General features: G+C 58.6%; 2 protein-coding genes across 2 annotated transcripts in view; one reads left to right on the top strand and one right to left on the bottom strand.

Moving 5' to 3' along the window:
- The window catches only part of PTSG_08198 (uncharacterized protein), a 5,513-nt gene extending 5,343 nt beyond the window's left edge, over positions 1-170 (bottom strand). The window contains exon 1 of the mRNA XM_004991165.1: positions 100-170. The gene's annotated coding sequence lies outside the window, so the exon portion shown is untranslated. The remainder of the gene's footprint in view (positions 1-99) is intronic.
- A 613-nt stretch (positions 171-783) lies between these two features.
- On the top strand, positions 784-15,135 carry PTSG_12693 (uncharacterized protein; the record flags this gene model as incomplete). The annotated part of the gene is made up of 12 exons (XM_004991164.1): positions 784-1,239; positions 1,821-1,967; positions 2,116-2,237; positions 2,428-2,556; positions 2,671-4,840; positions 5,136-5,270; positions 5,625-5,870; positions 6,395-6,636; positions 6,868-7,053; positions 7,378-7,462; positions 7,693-7,847; positions 8,154-15,135. The coding sequence occupies exons 1-12, from the start codon at positions 1,165-1,167 to the stop codon at positions 15,133-15,135; spliced, it is 10,674 nt and encodes a 3,557-aa protein (XP_004991221.1). The 5' UTR covers positions 784-1,164.
- Between the last annotated feature and the right edge of the window lie 678 nt (positions 15,136-15,813).

The following is a 15,813-nucleotide window of genomic DNA, read 5'->3' as shown; positions in this document are numbered from 1 at the left end:
GTGTGTGTGTGTGTCGTGTGTGTGTGTGTGTGTGTGTGTGTGTGTGTGTGTGTGTGTGTGTGCACAGGTTGTGGCCTTGCGGAACAATACAATACACACCTGGCCGATGTTAAGCGAGGGGCGCCGTGGTGCGGGTTACTTGGTGGAAGGGTGCTCACACACAAAGCGGGTTTGAGCGGTCGGTGGTGGTGGTGGGAAGGTGGGGGGGGGGGGGGGGTTGCGTGTGGTTGTGGAAGGGCTTGTGTGTCCGTGTGAGAAGCGGAGGGCACGTCGTGTTGCTGCTCTCCCTCAAGATGCGTGAGTGTCTTCCTTGCAGGCAACCAAATGATGGGTTGGAAGAGGAAAGGCAGGCTTGTTGGGGGGGGATGTGGTGTCGAGTGGAGTGGTGTGGTGTGGAGTGGAGTGGGGGTCCCTTCGAAGAGCTCGCACACTCCCAGAAACACACACACGCGTAGCTGGCCACACGCGGTGGTGAGCAACTGGGTGAGGGTGGCGGGAAGTTGAGGAGAGGGAAAGGGAGGGGAGGGGAAAGAGGGGGGAAAAGAGGAGAATGCGCGCACGCTCGCACAGCAACCACAGATAGACACTGCTGTGTGTGTTTGCTGCAGGCGGGCACGCGCGGCGGCAGAAAAAGCAAGCAACAAGAAAAAACGCCACGCCAACGTTGCCTCGACAATTTGTTGGTAGTATCGCCATAAATCTTTTGTCTCACCTTTTTTTTCGGCGCTGTTTGTAAACCATAAAGCCGCATCAAATCGTACCAAACAAACATTATTATCACGAGCGGCAGCCCCAACCACACACAAACAACAGAAAGAGCGCAACAGCGACTGTTCTTCCCCCACCACGTTGTTTGTTTGTGGTGTTGTGACGGCTTGTGGTTTGGTTGGTTGATCAAGGGTGCGAGAGCGCGAGTGAGTGGCGTGTGCAGCACGGACATCTCGCGTGCGCGTGCAACTCCACGCCATTTACACCACGACCACACCCACATCTCATCTGTACGTGCATTCGGCCACAACAACCTCGACAACAAGCCTTGTTGCTGAGCCATCGACAACAGAGTGGACTCGTGAGCCACGACCGCGTGCTTTCTACTATCGCCGTTCAGCCCCCGAAGCTTCGGGTGCCACTGGCGAGTTGGAGCCCGCCTTGCGCGCAACTTGCATGTCGACTAGCGTGCGTGCTGTGAGGAGCCAGCAACAAGTGTCGCCGACAACAACAACAACGTCCATACGCCTGGTGTGTGTGTGTGTGTGTGTATCGACATGTGTGTGTGTACGTGTGTGTGTGTATCGACATGTGTGTGGACGTATGCGTTTGTGTCGATGTGTGTGTGTGTGTGTGTGTGTGTGTGTGTGTGTGTGTGTGTGTACGTGCGTGCACGTGTGTCGATGTGTGAGTGTGTGCCGATGTGCGCGCGCCCGTGTGTCGAAGTGTGTCCATGTGTCGATGTGGTGCATGTACGCACAGCGGTTGCCCGACACACCTGCGAACAATGGAGCCTTGTTTCCATCAAGTCTTGTTGTGTACAACACGCACTGCGTGCTTCAAGCTCAAGTGTTGTTGTGCATCAACCACCCTCCTCCTCCTCCCTTCTCCACTTCACCATCGCCACCACTTCGACCTTGACAGCCCTATTCCATCACTTGACGCACACACACACACACACGCACGCACTGGTTTGTCTATGACTCTTGTGCAATTGACCACGCACCACATCCAATACACGATCCGCATGTCATGCCTTGCTTGCAATCTCATACGCGCGTTGTTTTCCCCCCTCTCTTCCCAAACACTCTGCGCGCGCCCTTGTATTCCAGTGCGCCCCCTTCCCCTCCAACGGCGGGACACCGCTCACGTCGGACACCAGGGAAGCGCCGCGTCGAGATTGCACGGTGACATGCAGATATGAGCGAGGGACCGGCGCGTCGCAGTTCAAGGACGCCACGACCTCGCCGGTGGAGCTTGTCTGATACAGCGACAACAGCCAACAGTAGCAAAAGCAACAGCAACATCTCACACACAAACAATCGCAACAACACCAGCAAACACACCAACAACACCACAAACACAAGCAACAGCAACAGCAACACAAACACAAGCAGTGCCAGCAAGGATGAAGAGGAAGATGGCGGTGACCTGCAGATGACGTCGGCCGCCATCCCGCACGTGTTGAAGGCCTTGAACATCGCGCGAAAACAGCGACACCTTGTCGTGGCCCACGATGGCAAAGCTTGGTGAGAGCATTTCATTGTCTCGCCTGCACTGGGCCAACGCAATGGCGCACACACACACACACACACACACAAGCACGCACGCGCCCGTACTTGCTTGCACGTGCTCACACACAACACATACGCACACACAACACACGCGCACACGCACGCCCGCATGCACGCACGCATGCACGCACGTGCGCACCAACAGGTTTGCGGCGACAGTGGTGAAAGTGGACGAGAAGAAGGGGCGCGTGCGTGTTCATTTTAAAGGCTTCAAGAAGACGGCAGACCAGTGGAAGCCGCTCTCTCCTTCAGCCGTCCGGCTCCTCTCCAATGAGTACGTGTGGGCGTGTGGGCGCTGGCATGAACGGGCTCGGCTGCGCCTCGCGCGTACATGTCAGGTGCTCGCAGCTCACCTTACTTCTCCTCCTTTGCGCTCTGTGTGCTGCAGGAACGAAGAAAGCGTGCAGATGGTTCCCGTGTACCGCAGCATCGATGTTGACCGCGTACACGGACGCCAGACTCTCGTCCCCAAGCGCTACACCACGGACAGCTCTCACCCGTCATCATCCCCATCCCCATCATCATCACCATTGTCACCACCACCACCACCACCACCACCACCATCATCATCATCATCATCATCATCATCATCATCATCATCATCATCATCATCATCATCATCATCATCATCATCATCATCATCATCATCATCATCATCATCATCATCATCATCATCAATAGCAACTGCAGCAACATCGCCGCCGCCGCCGCCGCAAGTGCTTGCTGTTTGTGACAGGCCCCGCTGTAAACGCGCCAAATCAACAGCGGCCTCACACACACGCACGAGGGATGAGGAGCGACAGCGGCCGGCAGCAAGCAGTCGCCGTGGCAGCAAGGTCTCAACAGCCACCAACACAGCAACAACAGCAACAACAGCAGCCACACCGACCACGCAACGAGCGGTCCCGTCGCCGTCGCCTGTCGCCCCGACTGCAAGAAGGAGACGAAGAAGCACGTTCGCCAAGCCAACACCAACACCAACAACACAAGAAACGCCTGCACCAGCAGCAGCAGCAGCGACAACGACCCCAGCATGCACAACAGTCGCCGCGGTGCCGCTGCTGTCCCGGCGGGCGTCTAGAAGCCTCGTGCCCGTGCCACTCAACCCAATTCCAACACCCCAGCGAGCACGGCCGTCAAACCTCCGCCAGGCCATTCGCGTTCCCGCGCGCATGCTCGACGCCATCTGTGACGCGCCGGGGCCACAGCAGCCGGCGCAGCAGCGTGGATTGCCCGCCCCAGAGGCGACGGCAACATCTCTCACAGGCGGCAAGGCCACCTCGCACAGGGCGACGACCACCAGCGCCAGGAACAGGAGAAGCAGCAGCAGCAGCAGCAGCAGCAGCAGCAGCAGCAGCAGCAGCGCAGGTGGCAGTGCAGCCAAGAGCACTCGTCACACCACCAGCACCACCAGCAGACGCAGCAGCGGCGCTGCTAACAAGACCACCAAGGGCGCGACTGGCTCCAGTTTCCGGTCATCCTCATCCTCCACACCCTCCCCCTCATCCTCTTCTCGGCCGCCCAAGCGGGCGGTTGCCCAGCCCGGCAGCAAGAGCAGCAGCAGCAGCAGCAGCAGTACCAGTAACAGCAAGAGCAGCGGTAACAGTAACAGAAGCAGCAGCAAGCCGAAGCGCGACCACGCTTCCGCCAACGCTGGTGGTGGTTCTGATGAGCGCTCCTTGATGGTGTCCAATCCGTTTCTCGCCAACGCCCGCGCCCGCGCCAAGCGTGCCCGCGACCAGTGTGCGTTCTGCCTGCTCGGCTGCCACGGTCTTCTCCGGCCCATGTTTGCGGATGCGTTTGGGCCCTACCGCCTCGAGGGCAGGATGGCGCACGTGCACCACCCGTGCCTTGGCTGGGCCCCGAGCGTGCGGCCGAGCACAGATGCGGACGGCAACACTGTCTACAAGAACGCCCGCCACGCCATTGTTGCCTCGTTGGCAGTCAAGTGCACCTACTGCGGCGAGCCTGGTGCCAACATCCCGTGTGCGTGCTCCTCCCTGTACGAGAGTGGGCCCAAGGGCCAGAAGCGCGGCAGTGGTGCAAGCGTGGATTGCATGCAGGTGTACCATTACCCGTGCATCACAGCAGCAAAGGCAGTGATGCTGCCAAGCACGTTTCACGTGTTTTGTCGGCGCCACGCGTCTGTCGAGGACATAAACGCTGTGCTTGCCGTCGACACCACCAACATCCCCGCCGGCTTTGACCTGGCGCGCGAGCTGCAGTGTGCGTCGTGCTCGAAGATGCAGGAGCACAAGGACATGCTGCTGTGCATGGCGTGTGCCCGTCGCTTTCATCCGCGCTGCGCCGGCATGCAGCCAAGCAGCCCCCTGTTTGCCGCCAACGAGGAGAGTGTGCGCACGTGCTGGCTGTGTGCCGACTGCACGACGTGCTCCCGGTGTGATTCCACGGCCTCCGCTCGCTCGCGGGCGCGCATGGCGTGTCGTGTGTGTGGGAAAGAGTTTCATCCCGGCTGTGCCGGCCTGCCCAAGCGACCGCCATCCTACTGCTGTGAGGACTGCCGCAGATGCCTCGATTGCCACCGCACGGCCAACGAGGTACGAACACATGTGTTGTGTTGTGTCAACTGTTTTGTTCGCTTGTTTTCGCGTTTGTGCTTGTGTTTGCTTGATGTGCGTATGTGCATGCGCTTGTTTGTTTATTGCCGTGCCAGCATGTACTGTACGAAGCTGCATGCAGCTTGCCTTGTGCCACGCGCTCCCTCGGTCTCTTGGTCTCTCGGATACCCACGCGCACATTCTCTCTGCCCCACTCACTCACTCACTCACTCACTCACTCACTCACTCACTCACTCGCTCGCTCGCTCGCTCCGCTCTTCCTTTGTGCCATCAGGTGTCTTCGTGGTCCGCCACCTTTGACTACTGCACGCCGTGCTCTCAACTACGCAAGCGTGGCAACGTGTGCCCTGTGTGCAAAGTCTCCTATCGTGATGACACCCCGGACATGGTTCTCTGCGAGACGTGTGATGTAAGCTCACACGTGTCAATGAGTGGATCCATGAGAGGAGGGTGGGGGATTGCATCGTGTTTGTGTTCGCGACACGTGTGATAGCTGTTACTGGCTTGTATTTCCTGAGGAGGCTCTTTGTTCACCGTACACACACACACACACACACACACACACACACACACACGCACACACACACACACACACACACACACAAACACACACACACACACAAACACACACACACACACAAACACACACTCCGTATACACACACTCTCTCTCCGTATACACACACAAACATACACACACACACTATCATCCGTTGGGCTTGCTACTGCCACTAATCGCTCCCTGCCCCTCCTCCTGCGCACAGACGTGGGTGCACGCGGAGTGTGAGGGTCTGGATGACGCTGGCCTCCGTCGCCTGGGCGCTACCGACGACCCCTACCACTGCTCCACCTGCCTCCTCAACGAGCAGCTTGCCGCCGTGCTGCCGTGCCTGTCGGGTACCATGCCTGCCCGCCGGGTGGTGAAAGCGCTGCCACGGCCAACGCCCCCGCGCTACAGCGTCGAGCCAGACCTCAAGATTGTCAGGCCCGTTACAGACCCGGAACAGCCGGTATGTGCCCCTGTGCTGCATGTGGTGTGTGTGTGTGTGTGTGTGTGTGTGTGTGTGTGTGTGTGTGTGTGTGTGTGTGTGTGTGTGTGTGTGTGTGTGTGTGTGTGTAAGATGTGTTGTGTGGATTTCTGTGAACGTGTATGTAAGTTGCGTTGCGTTGGAGTGAAAACCAGTTGTGGGGCTGGTTCCTTTCGATTGTGCGTGTGATGCCGTCGAAGTTGCTCGTTGGTGAATGCGAACGTTTCCTCCCCACCTGCTCCAATCATTCCTTCCATCCACGTCCCCCCTCCCTCTCATCCACTCTGTGTTGGAGTTGATATGTTTCTCGCACCTGTACGCACATGCAAGTTACTCACTCTGATACGCTGCTGACTACTCAAATCACACAACACAACGCCTTTCGTCGCAGCTTTGCTCGAAACACGGCCAAGGTTGTGGACATGACGCCGGCTCCTGCCGCTGCTTTTGTTGTTACACACAACTCATATGTACATGTGCGCACACGTCCGCTGTACTCGTTGTAGGCCCCAGCGCGCTTGTTGGAGGCGCTCAAGTTGCTTGCGGTGTTCCAACCCGTGTACTTTTCTGACCCCAGACTGGCAACCATTGACATGTGCACGCTGTGCCACTCGGCCGGTGTTGGCGGCGATGACGACCTGATGGTGTTTTGCGACACGTGCTGTGAGGCGTTTCACCTCGGCTGTCTCCTGGACACGGTTCCAACCACCTACCGCCACGCGTGGCACTACGACTTTTCAAAGTTCCGGTGCGTCGTCATGGTTTTGCGTGTGTGTTCCTGTGCGTGTGCGCAAGCGTGCATCTGAAGCTTCTGCGTGCAGCATGCCATGCGTGCGCAATGTGAGCATGTTTTTGCTTTAGTTACACGACCCCAACGGCTCCGCTTTTGCTTGCATGATATTGGCTGCAACCTCACCTCGCGCGTGCTTGCAATCGCTGCCCCGTCCCCTCGACGTGCACGGCTGCCCATGTGACGCAGGTGCCCGCGATGTCTGCAGTGCCAGTGCTGTGCGCGTGCGCTGGCGCCTGATCTTGTGATTGGCCGCATCATCAACATGGACACGGCAGAGCACGTTGTGTGCAGTCGCTGCCAGACAATTTGCCACACAGAATGCATCCCACCAAGCCATCCGTCCATGGACACTAAGCACTGGGTCTGCCCAGAGTGAGTATTGTGGCCATGCCTTTGATCATCGCTTTTGCAGCGGTGCAGCGTCAACGAAAAGACTTGCGCTCGTCCCACACAGGGCTCTCTGTTGCTCGCCCACAATGACAACCTTTTCTTGCGCGCGCAATACACACACAACACGCACACACACACGCACACACACATTCGCCCTTTCTTTGTCCCTGTGGCTCTGCTGCGCTATTCTCTTGCTCACATTTTGCACGCCACACCACGTTCGCTGTGAACACATGTGCACCCTGCTGTCTTGCCAACACACCAATGCCATTCCTAAACCCCTTGTGTGTTTCCACTCATGTACAGGTGCATCAAGTGTAGCATGTGCCGTCGCTGGCAAGCAGCACGCAGCTCTGACTGGCGTTATTGCATGAACTGCACTCTTGCACAGGTGCAGAGCTACGTGTGGCGCGTGCATGCATGCACGTGTTTGCGGGTTGAATGCCAACTGTGTAGCTCGCTGGCGGCGCCGTGTGCTGGTGTATTATTTGGTTGGCATTTCCATAACTTGCTGCTGTGTGCTGTTTGATTTGTGCCACGTCCCACTCTTGTCGTAAACTGACCAGCCGAACATTCACAGCTGCTCACAACCAATCTCATCCACTGATGTGCATTTCACAGGACACACAGCACTGCCCCGTGTGCAAGGACGAATTTGAGATCAAGCTGTCGTTGCAGTACATTCTTCAGTGCAACGCGTGCAAAGGCCTTGTCCACGACCACTGCGACCCGCTCATCAAATCGCGCCGCACTCGCAAGAAGTACATTGAGAATGGGTGAGCGCCCTCGCGTTTGCAAGCAAGCTAGCTCGTGCGCTTTTTTTCACATGTTTGCACACCGCCAAACACACACGCGCGCACACACACACACACACACACACACACACACACACACACACACACACACACACACACACACACACACACACACACACACAGTGCCCTCGTGAATGCGTCTATGCTGAACGTGCAGTGCAGTTGATAATGCTTTTCCGATTCACACTCTTCACCCCCCCCCCCACATGTGTGTGTGTGCGCGCGCGTTGCTCATTTCACCCGCTGGCTTTGGTTTTGACGATACAGGTACGAGTGTCCCACATGCGTTTCGAAGGGCGCTGCGACACAGCCACCGAATGAGCGCGCAGCGGCAGCGGCGAGCAGCGATCATGGTACGCGTGCTGGCACGGCCATGAATCATCTCCACCACTACCACCACCACCAGCAGCAGCAGCAGCGGGATGAAGAAGGCAACAGAAGGGAAGGGCGAGAGGAGAGGAACCACGACAAGGGCAAGAAGAAGGAGAGCAACACAGACGACAAGGCACTAGCAACAAACGGGACGCAGGAACAGCAGCAGCAGCAGACGAAGAACGAGAAGAAGAACGAGGGGAAGGCCACACCGATTAGCACACGAAGCAATGATGATAGGACCCCGCAGCCTGAAGGGGTGCCAGCACAGGCAAATCAACATGATCATGCTGAAATGCAGGAGGGCACAGTTTCGAGTTGCAAACAGCGTGCCACGACAACAGCGCCGACAGACACAGCAACTCCGGTTGCCGCCGTCTCCTCCGTTGCGGCCAGCAGTGCTGCAACTGCAGCAACTGTAGCAATTGCATCAACAGCAACAGCAGCGGAAGCAGCACCAACCGTGCTCGACACGGCTGCGACTTTGCTCAACAGAGCTGCAAGTCCGAGAGCAACAGAAGCAACAGCTGCCGCCTCAAAGCCAGCACCGGCACTCACATCTGCTGGGCGGAAAGTGACAGCGCCGACCGAAGCACCTCGTGCCATGTCCACTTCAGACACGCTGACTCAGCCAAAGCCCGCTGTCTCGACGTCAGACGTGCAGCAACAGGCGAGCAAGGACACAGCGCCAACATGCGGCAGCCACGTGGGCCTTGCATCGTCAGCATCCGTATCACCATGTGCACGACCTGGGGAGCAAGTTGTGACAAACCCAGGAGGGCAACGGCGCAATGACAACAAGACCAAGACCCAGCCCAAGCGCAAGGACAAGCGCAAGGTCAAGGGCAAGATCAAGACCAAGCCCCAGGACAAGCCCAGGGTCAAGGACAAGGTCACGTCCACGAACAAGATCAGGGTTCAGGGAAAGAGGTTGCACCCGATGGCTGCAGGCGAGGACGAGAATTGCACGGCGCCGGCTCGCCAGAAGAAACCAAAGATGAAGTCCAAGACGACAGCTGGCCGACCCCACCCCAGCCCACACTCGTTTGTGCAGATGCCTGAGACGCACCAACAACAACAACAACAACAACAACAGCAGCAGCAGCAGCAGCAGCAGCAACAACAACAACAACGCGAGCAGCAAGCGTTGTTCAATGGACCTGATGCACGGCTTTCCAAGACGTTTCGCCTGTTTGCCAAGTTCTGCGAGTGGCAATCCAACGTCCAAGCGTCTCCAACACCCGCCTTGCCGACGGCATACTTGCCGCTTACATCCGCCTCATCGCCCCAGGTGTCGCTGCCTTTGCCAGCATCCACGTCGGCAATGTCACAGGCATCCCTCATGCCCGGGCCCCACCGCTTGGAACCGCACCCTGCGTTCACACTCGAACAACACCACCAACAACACCAGCACCACCAGCAGCCACTGCGTGGACCATTTTCGCTGCCGGTCCCGGCTGTGTCCATGTCGGCGTCTGCACTGCCGGTGCAGCAGGCGAACAGCATGACCAATGGCATTCGCCGCCTGACTCAGGTGGGAGCTGCGTCTACATTGCCGCCTTCAGCTGCTCAATCGCCAGTTTCTGCCGTCGCCTGCTTCCCCCCACTGTCCCAGCGACATGCACAACAACGCCAACAGCAGCAACAGCAACAGTGGCAGCAACAGCAACAGCAATGGCAGCAGTGGCAACAGCAGCAGATGTTGATGGGAACGTCGACCCCTGCCGGCAATGGAGGCACTTTTGGACACAATTCTGGCACACCGCAGCCGCCTTCGGTGCCGCTCGTTTCGCCGCCACGACCAGTGGTCCTCCCCACACCACCGCACGCTTTTCGGCAAGCGGGCGCCGCGTCCTTCTCGCCGCCACGCACACCGTCCTCTGGTGCGGCGGCTGTTAGCGTGCCCAGCACACTTCCGCCCGCCCTCATGCCGTCGTTACAGACACAACGCGCACTGCAACAGCAGCAGCAGCAGCAGCAGCAACAACAGCAGCTTCTGAACTGTTTTGGAATGACATACCAACCCCCACATGAGGCAGCGGCAGTGCCACGCGAGCAGCCCAGTGTCCCTCGTCTCACAGCACACCAGGCGGGGCGGGCAGCTGTTGCTCTGCCCCATTCCATGCCAGTCGCACACCCACTCTTCAAGTCCACCTATGCGAACAACAGCAGCAGCAATAATGGTAACAGCGGCGGCAATTGTGGCGTCAGCAGCGTCGCCCACCCGACCATGGCGGCTGCAGCTGCGGCTGAACCCTTCACCTCCCACGAGCACTTGGCGTCTGTTTTACTCGCTCGACAGCAGCAGCAACAGCAACAACAACAACAAGACGAAGAAGTAAAGCGGCAACAGGACATGGCGCAGCATGTGCCTCAATTGCATCATGCGCAAACGGCAGTGCAGTACCGGCCTCCGCAACAGCAGCGGCAGCCGCAAGGGTCTGCGCTGGCAACGCAGGACCCGCCAACAACCGCGCCATCCTTCCTCCAGGGCTCCCTCATGCACCTGCTACAGCGCGTGAATGCGTCCATGCAGAACCTAGCACGTGCTCCTCCGGCACCGCCGCAGCCGCAGCCGCAGCACACGAACAGCAACGCTGGCCATTACGTGCGGGGAGCGGCAAGTTGTTCGTCTGCTAGCGACGCTGTGCAGCACGGCGGCAGCAATCACAGCAGCTCCGTTTGGGACAATGTGTCTGATTTGTTCAAGCAGCCGCACCAACAGCAGCACAGCTCGCCGCAGCCTGGGCACGGCGCTGGCAGCACTGAGGCGGGAGCCGTGACGTCAAGCATGTTGCAGCACCAGACATCACCTACCAAGCACAAGCACAAGCATAAACACAAGCACAAACATGGTCACAAGCGGCGGCGCAAGCACAAGCACGACCATGCGCAGAACACCAAGCAGGCCCACTCTCTTGACGAACAATGTGCTCACACGGATCAACGACAGCAACAACAACAACACAAACAACAACAACAACAACAACAACAACAACAACAACAACAACAACAACAACAACAACAACAACAACAACAACAACAACAACAACAACAACAACAACAACACCAACACCAACAACAACACCAACAACACCAACAACAACAACAACAACAACCGGGCAAGAGAGCCAGCCAAGGGATGGGCTCCACGAGGGCCTCCAGCGATGGCACGGACGTTGGACGAACAGTCAGCCCTGACAGCGGCTGTGCCGTCTCGCCCCTGCAGCCGGAGGATGACGCTACATCTTCCCCTCCAAGCAACAGCGATGGCGGCCGTGGTGAAGAAAATGGGGAAGACCAGAGCAAGGCTGGATGCACAGCCTCGCTGTCAGCTGCAGAGCCAAAGACGAAGCGAAAGACGAAGACGAAGACAAAGGCAAAGACAAAGACGGAGGCAAAGACGGAGACAGAGAACGGGATATCTTCGGCAACAACCGTTCCTACACCGACCACCACCAGCATGCCCAGCACAACCACCACCATCATCACAACTACCAACTCCTCTGTCCCTACCACGATTGGCACCTGTGAGGGGGAGGGCATGACTACCGGAGCAAATGTCCCAGCAAACGTTGATGATGATGCTGTGGTTGCATCGTCCACATCTGCAAGTCAGCCATCAGCCAGCCGGGCGGGGGATGAGGCAGGCACCGGCAGAGGAAACTTGCGTGGTGCACATGGTGCTGCCGTTGACCAAAGTGGCACTGGGGCGGATGTAGCCAGCACGGCGGCCGCTGCTGCCACAGCCAGTTCGGCGCCACTAACGCCAGGCTCGTCGTGGGAAGACACTGAGCAGCAGAGGAAGCAGCGTCCTGGGACTTCCCGTGAAGGCGCAGAGACTGGGGCAGTCACAACCGCGTCTGCAATGACCACAACAGCGACATCTGCCCCGGCTTCACCGTCAGCACCAGCAGACGAGGCGACACTCGCAACAGCAGCAGCAGCAGCAGCAACAACAGCTGTGGCAACAGAGCCGCAACCAAGCGTGCCTGTGTCACCGCTGCGGCCGGTTGCCGTTGGGCCGATTGTGTCAGTGACCAGATCAACCAAACGCAGCACAGCCAACAAGCAGCAGCGGGACAGGGAAACACGCGCAGCTGCTGTTGAGACACTGAGGAGGACAGCAGCATCGTCGCCGTCGCTTTCATCATCATCATCATCGGCGGCATCCTCGTTGCGGCCATTGGCAACGGTTGCCTTGAAAGGAAAGGGGGGTGCTGAGGGCGGTGCTGGGGGTGCTGATGATGATGATGACGACACAAGTGCCCGCGCGATGCGAGTAAAGTGGCTTCGCTCCGTGGCGCAGGCATGGAAGCACGCGTTGCCCACACCGCGTCGCCTGGACGCGGGAACAGATGTGCGCCCCTGTCTGCTGTGCAGCGGTAGAGGCGACGCAGAGCCGCACCAGGGCGGCCGACTGGTGAACGTGGGCATGGACAAGTGGGTGCACTTCAACTGCATCTGGTGGTCTGCGGGGCTGGAGCGGGAGGAGTCCAGTGGGCGCGTGCAGCACGTTAGGCGCGTCTCAGATGTCCTTTCGCGCGGCAAGCAGTCACGATGCACCGCGTGCAGGAAGAAGGGTGCCACTGTTGGCTGCCACGTGCCATCGTGCAATGCCAACATGCATTTTCCCTGCGCAGTTGCACACAACTGCGAGTTCCTTGAGGGGCACTTGGTGTACTGTGCAAAGCACCGCACCACAAGCATGGATGTGACGGTGGATGCGTCGTCGCCGCCCGGATCTGACGCTGCTGACGCTGCTGCTACTGCTGTGCACGCTCCTGCTACTGTTGGCAGCGTCCAATGTGATGATTCGGGTACTGCAGGTACCGTTGACGCTGCTGCTGCTACTGTTGACGCTGCTGGTGCTACTGTCACAGAGCACACTGACAAGCAGCAGCGGATCATGACAGAGTTTGGCGTGCTCGGGTGTGTGGTGTTTGAGCGGGACGAGTGGGCTGCCTATGACAAGTTCTTTGATTGTCCGACGGGCCACCTTCGCATTGGGTCCCTCACCGTGACGGACATGGGCCGCATCATTGCCGCCGACGGGTTTCACACCCGCGACGAGCTGTTCCCGCTCGGCTTCACCGCCGTGCGTGTGAGTTCGTGGCGTGATGTGTCCTCTGCGCTATCTCTCCCGCCATCTTCCTCTTCCTCTTCCTCTTCCTCTTGCGGCCCGTCATCGTCAGCATCGACACCAGCGGCGTTCAGGCATGCTGCCAAGCGGGCGAAAACGGCAAGTGCTAGCCGTGAGACCAAGGAGGGAACCAGCCAGAGCAGCACGCGTGGTGGCGTGTCGCGTGTACTGTGCCATGTTTCCATCACCAAGTCTACGGCGTCACGGCACCGGCCCGAGTTTAAGGTGACTGTGAGCGATGGCAGCGCCACAATTGTGGACTTCACGTGTGCGACCCCGCTGAAGACAGCTGTTGCGTTCCTGCGCATTGCCGGTGTGCGGCTGTCGTTGCCTGAGAAGCCGTGTCCGCCAGTGCAAGCAAGAGAAACGGCAGCTGCGCCGACAACAGCGGGGGCAGGCGTCAGCGCCGCAGAGACGGAGACGAACCAGACGGGTGAGAAGAAGACGAAGCAGGAGACGAGGAAGGAAGGCACGATGCAGGAGTCCACGAAGGAGTTGAACGAGGACACGGTGTCGTCCCGCAAGCGCATGTTGGAAACCGTTGATGCCGTGATACGCGTTATCTCGACCGCACGCAACAACAACAACAACAACAACAACAACAACAACAACAACAACAACAACAGCGATGCGGATGCGTCCTCATCTGTGCATGCGTCGACATTGGTGGAGAAAAAGGCAACAAATGTGGCACAGCATGCACAGGTGCACACGCACAAGCCAGCGCAGATCGCTGGTACAAAGGCTGCCGAACCGCCTGCTATCGCTGCTGCGGAAGAGGAAGGCACCGCCACTGCCGCCGCCACTGCTGCCGCCACCACCACCGCCACCACCACTGCTGCTGTTAATGCTGGTCGCGAGCACCGCTTAAGTGACAGTGCGTCCCATGGTGACAACAGTGCCAACGGCAACAAGGACAAAGACGCTGTGCCCGTGCCGTTTAACGGCCTGTGGTGGTTTGGGCTTGACACGCCAATCATGCGGCTGTTGGAGTTTCGGCCTGGCGCTGCCCGCTGCCAGGCGTACCGGCACCACGACGAGCTTGGCCGGCACAACCCGATTGAGGCTCTGATGCCGCCGCCGCCGCCACTTGACGTGCCCACGCGCCTGCAGCCGGTCCGCAGCGCCGCCGCCCGCAACCTCGAGCGGCTGCTCACGTATGCAGCGCGGGAGGTGCCGCACGCCCTGCACCGCATCAAGCCCCGGCGGCGGCCCACGCGCGCATACACGGTGGAGCGGCTGCCGAGCGAGCGGATTGAGGCGCGTGCGCTGGCCAAGATGCGCAAGAGCAAGCTTCGCGTTGGTCGGTCACGCATCTCGGGCCACGGGCTGTATGCGGAGCAGGACTTCAAGGCGGGCGAGTGCGTTGCGGAGTACGCTGGTGTGCGCTTCCGCACGACGCTGGCGGATGTGCGCGAGGGCGAGTACCGTGACCGCGGGCTTGGCTGCTACATGTTCAGTGTTGGCAACAACACGGTGGTGATTGACGCGACGCTGCAGGGCAACTGGACGCGGTTCATCAACCACTCGTGCGACCCCAACTGCTGCAGCGAGGAGATTGACATTGAGGGCCAGCCGTATGTGGTCATCTTTGCTCGACGGGACATTCGCGCTGGGGAGGAGCTGACGTACGACTACAAGCACCAGATGGACGATGACGACAAGGCGCCGTGTCTGTGTGGTGCCATTGACTGCCGCGCTTGGGTTGACATGCCCCCGCTCACCGAGTGCTGATGCGCGAGCTGTCGACCGGTGTGCGGTGGGGCAGGGGAGAGTAGGGGCGCCTCTGGTGGCTGTGATGCGGCCGTCCTGGTGACAGTGCTGGCGATGTCTGGACGATGTGTGTAGGTGAATGAACGTGAGTGTGTGACTGCGGGTGAGTGAATGTGAGTGTGTGACTGCGGGTGAGTGAATGTGAGTGTATGGATGTGGGTATGGGCGAGTGAGTACGCATGCGAGTGAGTGGGTGTGGGTGGGTGAGTACGCATGTGAGTGAGTGGGTGAGCGAGTGGCCCGCACTGAGTCGAGTGAATCAACGCACAGAGACGGCACGACAGCATGTGCCTCTGTGCCTCGCGTGTCGAGGATGCTGCGCTGATGCATGGTACGCGTTTTGGGGGGTTTTGGTTGTGCTAATGAACCCTCGTACTTGCTGGAAGTGACGTGATTAAGCGTTGACTTGGTTTTTTGTTGTTCTTCATTTGTTTCTCAGAGTCTCTGTCTGTCCTTTGATGCGTGTGTGTGTGTGTGTGTGTGTGTGTGTGTGTGTGTGTGTGTGTGTGTGTGTGTGTGTGTGTGTGTGTGTGTGTGTGTGTGTGTGTGTGTGTGTGTGTGCTGACCCTCTGCTTTATTTTATATCACATGGTGTGTTATGTAAGTTTGTTTGCAGTTTGTTGAGTGCTGGTTGTGTTG

The sequence above is a fragment of the Salpingoeca rosetta genome (assembly GCF_000188695.1).
Source record: "Salpingoeca rosetta unplaced genomic scaffold supercont1.21, whole genome shotgun sequence".
Taxonomy (NCBI): Eukaryota; class Choanoflagellata; order Craspedida; family Salpingoecidae; genus Salpingoeca; species Salpingoeca rosetta.
Note: the sequence above shows the minus strand (reverse complement) of the source record. Positions and strands in the feature narration are given on the sequence as shown.